Source organism: Wolffia australiana, chromosome 8 (genome assembly GCF_029677425.1).
Source record: "Wolffia australiana isolate 7733 chromosome 8, ASM2967742v1".
NCBI lineage: Eukaryota > Viridiplantae > Streptophyta > Magnoliopsida > Alismatales > Araceae > Wolffia > Wolffia australiana.
In genome coordinates, this window is record NC_135842.1 from 18031884 (window position 1) to 18045725 (window position 13842).

At 40.5% G+C, this 13842-nt stretch overlaps 1 protein-coding gene across 1 annotated transcript; it reads left to right on the forward strand.

Moving 5' to 3' along the window:
• Positions 1-7622: 7622 nt before the first annotated feature.
• LOC144707005 (uncharacterized) lies at positions 7623-9003 on the forward strand. The gene is made up of 2 exons (XM_078580119.1): positions 7623-7876; positions 8748-9003. Exons 1-2 carry the CDS (start codon positions 7766-7768, stop codon positions 8862-8864), a joined length of 228 nt encoding a protein of 75 aa, XP_078436245.1. The 5' UTR covers positions 7623-7765; the 3' UTR covers positions 8865-9003.
• The last annotated feature ends 4839 nt before the right edge of the window (positions 9004-13842 follow it).

The following is a 13842-nucleotide window of genomic DNA, read 5'->3' on the forward strand; positions in this document are numbered from 1 at the left end:
ACATACATATACATTAATCAAAAATTGTTTTTATCCCCTCGGTAGATGAAGTTTCAACTGCATGGAGTGTTAAGCAACACCTTGTGATCCGGAAGATACAAAACCGAGTATCAAATATTTCATGCAACCTTTACCATTATCAGTCACCATAGGGATAATCCTTCCTCTCAGAAGTTTTAAATTGAAAACTCAACATTCTCCTAAAACACTTTGGCTTGACTGCCAACTCATCTTGCCATACTAAACCTTTTACCACTCAATCATATCATACAATTTAAAATAAGTTTTTAGTTTGGACTCTTAGTCAATATATTCCTTGGGATGTCTAGAACCCTTATAACATGGAAACTCAATTTCGGCACTCTTTTGGATCTACTTCCCTCGGTTGTCATGATTTGGGGAATGGGAATCACTAACTTGATTTCTAACTTCTGGTGGATATGGATCATCATGGTAAAAAATATTCCTATCACAAAGTTGGTAGACTATCCTTCGATGGATAAAGATTGTCAAAAGTAAGATGATTCCCATCACAACCTCAGGTTCTATCTGTGCGTGGAAATGGATCATCATAATCAACACAATCCCCATCACTCCCTTGGGATTTATATTTAAATGGATAAATATCATCATGACTTGACGCTTCCAATCACAACCTTGAATCCTATCCTCGAGGGGATATGAATTGTCATCATCATGATGAGTCCTACGAAAAACTCAGGTCTTGAACTTGTGATTACACAAACTAACTGTCTCTATGGAGTTAGTTTAACAGTTTTCCATGTTGCTTATATGTGTACTAACATTACAAAAACTGTTTTGGAAAATCTGCAGCACATGACCGAGATCATCACATGATGGATAACATCGAGGAGGTGGTGATGTATCTCTTGAGGGACAGAAGCGTTGTGGTCATCTATGGACGTATGAGCCATGGTGGTGACACATTTGTTTGATATCAAACAAATGATGGATGAATGATGCATCCAAGAGGAAATGATGGATGGGACACAATATCAAACATCAGGTTAAGCTCTAATACCAATTTGATGCAGGATGACTAAGACTGGGACGTAATGGAATGACTATAAAAACCCTAGGGTGGGATAAAACAGACTAAAAATCTACATGATCATTTTGAAACCTTAAATATAAATAAAATATTGGCTTACGGGTGTAGGATCTATCCTAGCTTAAGGGTGAGAGAAAATATTGGCCTGAGTACTGTCTTTTAATCACCATAGTAGAAAATCAAAGTTCCAGTTCTGAATTTTAAATGATCGGCTATTAGACAAAGTAAACTTAATCTATGTAACTACTCTATCAAGTCTCAAGGTAGTGAGAAAACACAAGGGACATCAATAAAAATATAGTTCATATCACTAAAGAAGGAACTGTGGACTTCAGCATTGACATAACACAATAGCATAATGGATCCCATGCCAATCCAATCTCAATGTCAGTTGGTAAAGGGTGAAGGCAGAAGTTCACTTCTTAGGGGATTAAACATGGCCCTAAAACCTAAATAGTAAATTAGCCCGTGCAATGTGGTGTTGTGTGGTCGGAGCAGCACACCATGACTGAGATGTTGCGGTATAGATAAAGCAAAGAAGCATAGTTGAATGGAACAATGCAAATGGAGCAGGCAAAATTGGGTGGCACAATGTTGGAACCTTACTCTCTCTCTTTAGCAACACACACAGATAAGGGAAGAGGAAGCTCTTGCTCTCCTGACCTCACATAGAGAAGTAAGAAGAAAGAGCAACAAAGAACACTTTGAGAGAGGAAGGAACCAGTTGATGCACATAGCATACCACAAGAATAGAACTCATTCATGTTTATAAGCATTCCCCCATAACTGCCTAAAGACTCAAACAAAGCATGGCCACACACCTTTAAAAGGACATGGTCTTCAATCACACCCATTTGTCTTCCCTTGAGACCTAGATCTTGCCTCCATATCTCCTATTAGACCAGTAATCCATACTGACTTGGTTATTCCTTGACCCATTCAAAACTAACTTCCTAATTCAACTGACTCAAGATTAACTATCCATTATACAGTAGGGTGACAATGAGTGGATGGACAATTCCTCAGGAGAAGATGATGCCATGAAGTAGGGCAACCTCACATGGCAAGGCATCGGTGTGCAGAAGGGAAGCATGGTGGAAGGCAGCAAAGCAAAATTGGATGGAACTCTGTGGTATGGCAGCACAAGCAAGTGACATAGCATGGATGACCTGATGGAGTGCGGACAAGGCATTGTAGTGTGGACAGGGTGGCCAGGCACAGACAGTGCGACACAATGTAGTAGAATTGTATGAGGAGAACCCCTCTCAATGGTGGCCGTAGCAGCAGTTCTTGAGAGGAAAAATCAATTGCCTATGAATAGTCACTAGAGGAGAAAAAAAATGACTATAAATACAAAATTCCAGAAATCAAATCCTAAAAATAAATCTGATTTGGACTCTCAACTAGTGATGCCATCGCTTCTAGTTGGTGTGGCTTGGACATGTGTGCCACCAATTTCCATGCAAAAATTTAATATTTTCCACCATCCCTCGATGAAAATATCTCTGATGTTATGTCCTACCTTTTGTTCAGTGCACCTGCTTTAAAATATTAAGATGACATTCTAAAACTATGACAAAACATTGTTCCATTATAATGCCAATAGGAGTTTATTGAACACTTGATTCAAGATATGGTTTGTTGGAAACAATCTTGGAGATTTCTGTTTTCGATGGTTTCCTTTTTTGGTGGTTTCCTTTTTTTGAAATCATGTTTGTTTCCTATTCCATGGACGTTGGCTAATTCTCTCATCCTATCCTCTATATAAGAGGCTGTAAGGGGCATGCTCTAAACAAGCCAAAGATCTTCCTTCTTCTTTGAGTAGAACTTACCATGTTCTTGTCTTCTCCTCTCTAAACTCTTCTCTCCTTATCTTTTCTAGTGTAGAGGTGTCTACACTTTGTATCAGAGCTTGTGTTATGTTCCAATCTCAGATCAATGAAATGCCGCCGCGACATGGAGAATCTTCATCACAAGACCTTCCCATCAATGCTTCACGAGGGTTGCTGTAGCCAACTCAGATTAGGACATTTCCAGTCCTCAACAAGAGAAACTATCAAGTGTAGGCTATGGGGATGCATCTTCATCTCGAAGGTATGGATCTTTGGGATATCGTCGAGACCAAGAATGCTCTTAAAAAGAGAAACTGTCAGGTTATGTCGATCATGTTCAGTGTTATCTCAGATGAGATCAGCTGCCAACTGGACGTGGAGAAGACAGCCAAGAAAACATGGCAAAATCTTATGACCATGAATGGTGGAGTTTCACGCCTTTGCAAGGCCAAGGTTCAATCGCTCAAGAGATAATTCGAGACTCTCCATGGAGGACGAAGAACCAGTGTTAGACTATGTTGGGAAGCTTTCTTTAATAGTTGGAGAAATGAGGAGCTTAGGAGAGAAACTCCCTGAAGTTGATGTGGTTTCAAAACTCCTTCGCTCAGTTTCAGGTAATCTTACTTCCTTGATCAAGCAATTTCAGGATTTGGATGCTCTCGCACTCGATGAAGCTGTTGGATTCTTGAAAATCCATGAAGATAAACTGAAATATCATCAAAACAGAAGAGAGGAGAAAGCTCTTCTGGCTAAAGCTCTCGAGAAGCCCAAGAAGAATGAAGAAAACTCAAGAGGAAGAGGAATAGGTCGAGGAAGAGGCAGAGGAAGAGGCCAAGGAAAAGGCCGTGACAAAAATGCAGACTGCAAGTATGAAGATGAAGACTAAGATGAAAAGTCATATGATAAATCAAAGGTACAACGCTTCAATTGCAATAAATTTGGACATTACGTTAATGAATGCTGCATGGATAAGAAAGGCAAGAAAGACATGACGGGTCAACTTGCCAAAGAAGAGGAGGAAGGAGATACTTTCCCGATGATGGCTGAAGTTGAAGAACAAAAGGATTTTCTACTCCAAGGAGTCTCCAAGACTGAGATAAAAGATGGATTTTGGTACCTCGACACGAGTGCAAGCAGCCATGTAGCAGGGATGAGAAACCTTTTCTATGAGATTGATGACACATATGTTGGCGCTGTCAGATTTGGAGGTGACTCAAGGATTGCTATTAGAGGACAGGGGAACATCTTCTTGAATTCCCCAGATGGAAAATCGATATCACTAACCAATGTTCTCTACACACCTAAGCTTAAAGCTAACATCTTAAGTCTTGGGCAACTGGATGAGCAAGGCTATAAGATGACATTAGAGAATGGCTCTTTAACTATTCATGACAAGATTGGAAAACTTTTGGCAAGAGTGAAGAAAAGTGCAGGAAGGTTTTACTTGTTGAAGCTCAATGTGGTTCAAAACTGCTTTCAAGTAAGGGAAGATGTTACTTGGACTTCGAATAAAAGGTATGGGCACCTTAATTTTCATTCATTGAAAATTCTCTCTACATAGGAAATGGTCAAAGGGCTTCCAAATCTGGAGACCACTAAGGAGATATGCCTAGACTGTGTGAACTCCAAGCAACATCAAACTTGATTCCCAACCACATCTTCATTCAGAGCCACAAGACCTCTCGAGCTAGTCCACGGAGACATGTGCAGGCCAATCGAACCAAACACTCTAGGAGGTAGCAAGAGCTTTCTTCTCCTAGTTAATGATTATTCACGTATGATGTGGGTTAATATATTGAAAAATTTGATGCATTTGTTGCCTTCAAAAAGTTCAGATCCTTGGCTGAAGCTGAGAATAAAGAAAAGATCAGTTATTTGAGGACTGACCACGGTGGTGTGTTCCATTTAAATGAGTTCACTACCTTTTGTACGAATGAATGGATCAAAAGGCACCTGACTGTGCTCTATTCACCTCATCAAAATGGGGTGGAGAAAAGAAGGAATTGGATCATAATGGAAATGGCTTGAAGCATGCTCAAGTGGAAAGGACTTCCAGATGAATTTTGGGGAGAGGCGGTAAATACTGCGGTCTATATCTTGAATAGATCTCCCACAAAGTGTCTTCTAGGTAAGACACCATATCAAGCTTGGATGGGATACAATCCTCGAGTTGATCACTTGAAGATTTTTGGGTCAATTGTGCACGTGAAGACCCTCAGTGTCTCCCTGAAGAAGCTATACGATAGAAGCAAACCCATGATTTTCATTGGGTATGAAAAAGTAAGTAAGGGTTATAGCGCATATGACCTGACAAGTGGAAACATTATTCTTTCAAGGATGTTATCTTTGAACAGAACAGCCACTGGGATTGGCAGGACTCAAAGGAAGATGAAATTTCAGATACTTTTAATTCAGCTATCTTTTCTGATTTCAGAGTTGACCAAGTTAACAATGAAGCTGGGTCATCTTCAACTCAAGCATTGGAAGCTGAAGGAGGTGAAGTTGAAATAACTGAAAGTTAATAGTCAATTACTGAGGAGAGTGGACCAAGAAGGTACAAGATCTTCAGCAAGTTTATGCCGAAACCCACCAAGTGGACAATGATGTTGAGGAGGTGTGTCGACTCTCCAAAGAAGAGTCCAAGGCTTTCAAGGAAGCCATGGAAGATGAAATCTGGAAGAAGGCCATGGATGAAGAGCTTGAAGCAATAAAGAAGAATGTGACTTGGAAGCTAGTCCTACCGCAACCAAATTGCAACCCCATTGGACTTAAAGTGGCGTTCATGATAAAATAGATCCGGCGAGGAGAAATGTTTAGGCATAAGGCAAGGCTGGTGGTCAAAGAATATGCTCAAAGGTGTGGGATTGACTTCAGTGAAGTTTTTGCTCCACTGGGAGATTGTTGCAAAGACAGTGGTGCTGGGGGTGGACGACATAGGTATCTTCAAAGGGATCAACTTGAAGCCGCTGGCCTTAAGGCAGATGCTGGTTGTGCACCCAGGCTAGAAGGGCGGCGTCGTGATGGTCCAGATTGAGAACCCTTCCACGGCCAAGGCCAGGGACGTGGATGACATCCAGGGTTGAGATACGAGAGAGCTGCCACCGGATCAACAGCGCATACGGCTTTGAGAATTACACCACGATGTTGTACATCGACCACGCTGTCTCCTTCGGCCGGAGGGCCGCCAACTACATCGTGGTCGAGTACGTCATCTTCACCACCATCCATGATGGGATGAACCTGACTCCTTACCAGTGCATCGTGGCAAGGCAAAATTGATGTCTTTGACATCGGAAATCAACTCCAAGCTTGAGGTGTTGACTGCTGGAAACAATCTTGGAGATTTCCATATTTGATGGTTCCCTTTTTGGTGGTTTCCTTTTTGGAAAACACGTTTGTTTCCTATTCCATGGATGTTGCCAAATACTCTCTGTTGAGAAATTGACTTGTGGTCGAAGTAGAATGTAGAAAGATATACAGAAGATTAAAAGAGTGTATAGTGTTCTTCATCCATATCGCCTTATATAGAGACGGATGTTCCTTAGATATAGAAAATGGTTAAGTAAATTTAAATGAAGTCCGGTTGCAGTTCATGATGGCACATCATGAATTGATAAGTTCCAAGACTTCTACTTGACTGACAATGGTGGCTGCATGGTCTGAGATGGCGGTTGTTCGTCCTTTGTCAGGTACTGCTGAAACGTATTCTTGACACTCTCTCATTCTATCCTCTATATAAGAGGATGTAAGGGGCATGCTCTAAACATGCCAAAGATCTTCATTCTTCTTTGAGTAGAACTTACTGTGTTCTTGTCTTCTCCTCTCCAAACTCTTCTCTTCTCATCTTTTCTAGTGCAGCGGTGTCTACACGGTTTGCCTTGCCTTCAGAAAAACGTGGACATAAACTTCGCACGATCAAGACCAATCATATGTTTCAATTGTCGTATTTTTCTCCGCCATCATCTTCTTATTCTGCCCATACTTATCTAGATGTTCCTCAAAAAGCTTTCATAAAAGGTGTCCTCTCTCGATCCCGACGTATTCTTTATAGTCAACCGGCAGTTCCTGAGAAGATCCTCTCTCCCTTCGTTCTTATCCATCATCTTTATCTCACCCGAACATTACGCTACCTATCGTTTATTCCCTAAGCGTTTTGGCAATTATTTCCTCGAAATCGATAACTTGGCTTGATGAAAATGCACGGAAAAGCGGGAACTTCTCGGACCACGTCGCAAATTAGACGCGGCCGCCGACATTGAGGATCCTCCAGAGGCATCTGGGTCAACGGCCAAGTTTGAACGTTACGTCGTTCAGAGTCAGACAGAGTGTTTCATGGTAATCCAATGGGTGACAACCGAGATTTGCGATTAGCGTCGGCAAAGACAAACATACCTTCGTTGACTTCGAGATGCCCGAAGATGAGGGTGTGGTAACTGGCAAGGTCAAACTTTGCGGTTTCTGAACGCAACATTCTGTCTCTTATCTCTCTCTCCTTGTCTCTATCTGTCTCTCTCTGTTTGTCTCTCTCTCCTCTCTCTCTCTCTCTCTCTCTCTCTCTCTCTCTCTCTCTCTCTCTATCTCCCCTCTCTCTCCACCCCAGCCGGAATGGAATCTCAATTAAGTTTTCATCGCGTTTTCTGCCGACCTTTCCGCGTTCAACTGCTCCAATCCTAAAAAAGGAATAACCACGCGTTTACGTCACAGTTTTCCCACGCGCAATAGAGTATCCCTTGAGCGCCTCCGCCTTTCATCCTCCTCTTCTGCCCTCCGAACTGATTCGCCTCCCGCCCTCCGTTTCTCCTCTACAGTTTTCTCTCCACCTCGGACATAGAAGTCATCTAGAAACGCGATTTCCAAGAGTATGTCCAAGAGCAGCAGCATCACTGTGGTTGCGCTCGCCCTCCTCCTCTTGCTAATGACAGAGGCGGCCCGTCCGGCTCCTGCGGATTCCAGGGCACCCTCGACGCCAATGGTATGACTCCCTCCCTCTCTCTCTCTCTCTCTCTCTCTCTCTCTCTCTCTCTCTCTCTCTCTCTCTCTCTCTCTCTCTCTTCCTGTCTCTCTCTCTCTTTCTCTTCCTCTCTCTCTCTCTCTCTCTTCCTCTTCCTCTGTCTCTCTCTTTCTCTCCGTCGGTCTCTTTCTCTCTCTCTATGTCACTTTCTCTTTCTCACCCTCTGCGTCTCTTTCTCTTTCTCAATCTCTCTATCTCTCTTTATGTGGGTCTTTGTCTCTCGCGATCTCTCTATCTCTATGTCTCTCCGTGTCTCTTTTTGTTTCTCACTTTCTCTCTCTCTCCCTCTCTCTCTCTCTGCGCCCATCTCGTTTTCTTTCACTTGCTCTCTATGTGTCTCCTTTCTGTTTCTCACTCTCTGCCTCTCTCTCTGTCTCTGCGTCTATCTCTTTTTCTTTCTATCACTCTCTCTGTCTCTCTGCGTCTATCTGTCAATCTACCTCAACCTATCTTTCTATCTGTTCATCAATTTCTATATATCTATTGTACAGCTAAATGTTTATCTATTAGTCCCTCTCTCTTTTTTCACACGCTATCTCCCAATGTGTCTCAGGCTCTCAAAGTCTCACTCTCAATCGATCCGTCTCTCCAACCATTTGTCTATACATCTGAATCCAATTATTACTCTGAATTCATCCTGTGTATAAGCCATAAGCCAGTTTTTTGGGTATAAATTAGTTTTGTAAACTATTGGAAATCAAGGGATCTATATTTCTTGAACTTGTCTATCGATCGATCTATCCATCCCTTTATTTATACATCTCTCCATCCATCTTCCTGAATCCCTAAATTTAAGGACATCTTGTTAAACTGATATCTTGTTTTTGCTCAGGCTGCGGCAGAAGACCAATCAGACGCTGAAGTCATGGATTGCGGCGACGAGTGCATGATGCGGCGGACTCTTGCGGCCCACGTGGACTATATATACACGCTAAAGAAGAAGCATTAGCCGCAGCGGTCGCAACTCACGGCAGCTCCTGCGGCAATTCCTCTTCCATATTGTGATTCATTTTCACGGATTTCTACACGTGTAATCTAAAGATAACCCCCCGATATTAATTTACATCATCGACGGACATGTTCTATCAGCAGACTCTTTCGTTATCTTCTTAATGGTCCAGATTTGAATAATAATCCGAACAAAATGGCCGATTTGAACGCTGATCAGATCCACTGGCTTAGGGAAAGCATATCCGTTCTGAATCGGGGCGTTGTGAATGCTTCTACAGATATTGCTACGGGAACTGGAAGGTGGGGAACGACCAAAGAATCAACGGAAATTAATATTTATTCTGATTCTCAAGAAGAAATTTGTTGCGAAGGAGCGAGTTGTAGCGGCATCGATCGCAGATTCCCAATTATTTTATTTTCTCATTACTAGGCCTAGTGGTTTATGAAGAGGTAATCCTGGATTTGTTTCCTAGGCCGCTATTAAGAAAGGCTACATCATAACCTAATTCGATAAACATATCTTAATTTCCCATTCTTCGATTTCCCTCCCATCTCCCTCCTCCCACCTACTACCTGCTTCATACCTGCCCTATTCTACCTACCTCTCGCTGAAGAAAAAGTAGCGGTGAAAGAGATGGATACAAAGAGGGAGGTAGTGGCTGTAGGTAGGATTCAGAGAGATGAGGACTGACCCACTGTAGTCCTTATCGGGCACTTGATAATGAGGTGGGAAGTTATCAGAGTGAGTTGAGTATTAAAGGGAGAGAACGGCTCGATGAAGCAGGCGGAGAGAGAGAGGTGGACACTTGGAAGATAAAGAAAGAGGCATGGAGAGATACGGAGAAGAGGATAGAGAGAGAGTGTGGATGTAAATACGATTGAGAGCGATGAGGATTGACTCATTGTAATCCTTATCGCGTACTTGATAATTAGGGAAGGTCTAGCAGTGAGTTATGGGGGGCCAAGAAGAGGAGAGAGAGAATGAGGCGATGAAGAAAGAGGAAGAACAAGAGACAGTAACGTTAGAACGATAAAGAAAGAGGCATAGAGAGATATGGAAGAGGATAGAGCCATTTTGAAAGTGATCTTGGACGGAAAACCGGTTGGGTAAGCTGGCCACCATGCAAAAGAGAACATGGTATTGTGGAATTCTCATGCACTTGGCCGATTTCGAACTGTCTTTTCTCCATGATGGTAGTCGTTGACCTTGTTTTCAATTATTCCACTCACCATCCTATGCTGACCGTACTGGCCCCTGCAGTCCACTTAACTGCCTCCCCCGGGGTTGACCATTTGGAAAGATGCAGACTAAGTGAATGCTTGGTAGTCAATTTAAGTGGGCATCGGCCACGCGTTTTGCGCTGATTGATTGGGCTGTCGCCAACTCATAACAGGAAGGACATTATTACTTGCTGGGTTGGGATGCATGAGGCTAATGCATGGTTATCAGGCCCGCAGCCCACGTTAATCCAGAATAGTGTGAAAGTGCCAGACTGAGCTGCCTAGGGATCTGTTTAGGGTGGGAGAGGATTTCCATTCTGGATGACGAAGCAGGAAATTACTTACTGTTAAAAATAGAAAACCTTATTCTGGAGTGTGATTACGAAATAGGGATAGCATTTTAAAGCAAAATAGTTGATGCCTGACACTTTGCTGAAGAGACTACTGGGAGGAGAAAGAATCAGAATCTTCCGACCAACCAAGCCAACCAGGAGTCACGTGCCTAGAAGAATAGTAAGATGTCTAAAATAAACGACACCATATGGGACAGACTGCCAACTCGCCTACCTAACTACCACTCTATACAGCCTCCGTCCCCTTCTGTCGTCTCCAACTGGACTGAAAAGCCCTTCCCCACAATTCCCCATTCCCCCCCCCTTTTTTTTCACTACTCCTTCCAAACCAAGAACTAGTATGGGGGTGGATGGGCCAGTATGATATATCCACACATTTGGTTGATCCTTGGCACCTCAGATTTTCCCAATATTCTTCTTCGATCAGTGAGCCTGTAAACCCATGAAAATCTTATCGTCATTATAATTGCAATACGAGCTGAGTGCACTCAGGGCGACGAGGGAAAAACTAAGAATCTAAGGAAAAACTTGTATGTGTATATCTTATAAAGGGTGTCATATCATTTATAAGCAAGTGAGCTTTTTTGTCAAATCTTATGTGTATGAACCTCTCAGCCAACATACCAATCTAGTTAGTGACTCCATTGGCCCAAGTAATACTACATCTTTTTTGTCAAATCTAGTTATGACAAGCAAAAGTAATACCACATATTCTGGGACTTAAAAAACTATAGAAATAAGTTTAGATGGAATACAATATCGGTTCCCTGATAGTTCTAATTAAAATAATCCTATGATAGACTCGAGGATAGGACAAAAAGAAAGAACAAAAAGTAGACAAATATGATCTTCTTGAATATAGATATATGAATAATGAACAAGGGAGGAACTCATATAGATGTATCCCTGTTACAAGTAAACAGGAACCCATAAAATCCATATAATTTAAATACACAGAAACCAAGTTATTTTACACAATTGTCAGTATAGAAGCAAAAATCCAAGACAAGAGTCTTGTCTGGATAGAGAAAATATTTAGGTATGGAAAGTGTGGTAACTCTTACAGTTTACACTTCTTAGCTTTACTAAGCAGTTATATCAGAATATGTCATTTCACAATGAGAGCTCTTTGTACAGTGATTTTTCATCCAATTATGAAAACTCTGTCTTTGAATATCAGTAAATAATTGGTGGTTTCATAATATTCCCTCAGTGATACGCACAATATCAAGGTAAACACATCTACTTCTATGATGGAATATTAAAAAAAATGAACACAACATTTTGAATAAAACAATGCATGCATTTGTCCTCATAACTCAAGTTTAGAAACTTTGAAAACATATATTATAAATCCTTCAAATTTAAGGACCTGTATCCAACACCTTTTTCTGTGTCTCATCATCTATCTGACCATGTAATTCTCCCATGTGCCGTGATGGTTCATAGTTTCGCCATAGGCAATTTCTTAACTGATAACATGAAAATAGGAGCAAAATAAGTGTTGATTTCATCATATTTTTTGGGCTTTTCATGCTTAAAAATATAAAGTTTTAATGCATGTTATCATGATTTTTGTTTAAAATAGGAATTTCTTTTAATTTCAAGTTAAATAATATGTTTGATAAATGATTAGGCGAATATATAGATTATAAAAGAGATTAAATATTTAATTGACCTATTTCTATAAATAAAAATAAATAAAACTTATTTTTGAAATTAATAAAGCATTTTCTACATATTAATAAAGGGCTTTTACCATTTATTTCAATTTAATTTTAAATAAAAATCCTTTTTTATAAAACCGGCCCTTATTGGGCCAGTTTAATTGCTAACAGCGTTGGAGTGGTGAAGAGCACAAGAGATTGCACTAGCCAATCATAAGGTCCGCTCGTGGCATATCGCGACGCTCCGCATCGCCTGTGTACAAAGTGATAAGGAGAGGAGTCAGTAACGGAATCAAAAGAAGCTGTTCTTCCGATTCCGCTACGATAAAAGGGGAAAAATGAAAATTCAGTAGTTGTTCTTGATATAGAAAGTGAGAGGAGAAGTCTCGAGCTCCCTCTCTTACTCAAGAGCAGCCTGGAGTGGTTTTGAAGCTGAAATTGGACAAGAAATTTGACGACCCGGCGCCGCATTCTGCCCCAAAATCAATCACAACTATCGGTCGAATTCGGTTAGTTTGTTGCGCTAAATTCATTCCTATCAACCTGAAATCACTTATGGTACTTCTCGATTCAATTTGAATTAATTCTGAAATCAATTACATGTTTTATTTTCCTAAATTCGTAGTTTATTCATGTTCGTGTTTTTTTTCTAAAATCCCAATTTCAATCCTCTTAATTCAATATTTCTGTTTTTTTTTCGAATCAATTAAGTTTGAATTGAGTTAGTTAGATGGTTCTTAAGTGAAATCTAACTTTGATTCAACCGGATTTGATCCCAATTACCTCAATTGGCAAATCCTGTTCACGATTTTCCGATCTTGGGTAGCTTTAAATGCCAAACAAAAAAAAGGGACTCTGAGTTTAATCTGTTGGATTAGGAATCACCTCATTAGAAAATTTGTAGCGTTGCATTCTACAAATGAGTAAAGCTAGATTTCAACCTAGTGGGAGCTTTAGCCCACTCTAAGTCAACAAATCATCGCCGTGAGCTGTGAGCTAGGGGCATTTGTAAAAATATGAAATAATTGGGATTAAATGGCAAAACGCCTAAATCAAAGTTAAGGATTCCTAATTCGTGAGAAAACTGGCTTCATTTTGCAAACAAATTTCAATCAAGCAACTATATTTTTTAAAAATTTCCTTAACCACACACAATTCACTTGTTAACAGTCAAATTTAATTCATCTGAATTCAGTTTTGGTTAATTGAGAACATTGACTAGCTTTTGGGTAAAAGAATTGGAAAATTCTGAGACTCTAATATCCAATCAAAATGTAGTCAATCTAATTGGGAGATTACTTAGCAATTCGAACCAAGAATTGCTGACGAATCATAAATCTGAATTTTATTGATTAAATTTTAATTTCAAAATTGAACATCTGTTAATTGACATGTTTTGAAGGTTAAAGACATTTTACAGGCATTGTTTTCATTTGGGTAAAAAGATTTTATATCTATGAAATTTAGAGTCCTGATCCCTAATTCGATTAATTCGACTTTGCCTATCGCCTCCCTAGAGTTCGACCCCTTACTTTAACACTAAGGGATAAATAAATACTATTGCTTAGGTTCGAAAACCCTAATAATGACATTTAACACATACATTTCGATCTCATCATTAAAAATTAAATCAAATAAGTGGAGTATTCACAATACTTTTGAAGATTACCCTGACATAGTGTAATATGTTTTGAATGCCACTGATCAGTACCATACCAAGTGGTATATAACCTCA

Coding starts and splice junctions, on each gene's coding strand:
- LOC144707005 (XM_078580119.1), top strand. CDS start 7,766: ATGTCCAAGAGCAGCAGCATCACTGTGGTTGCGCTCGCCCTCCTCCTC. Junction 7,877..8,747: donor GGGCACCCTCGACGCCAATG/GTATGACTCCCT, acceptor GTTTTTGCTCAG/GCTGCGGCAGAAGACCAATC.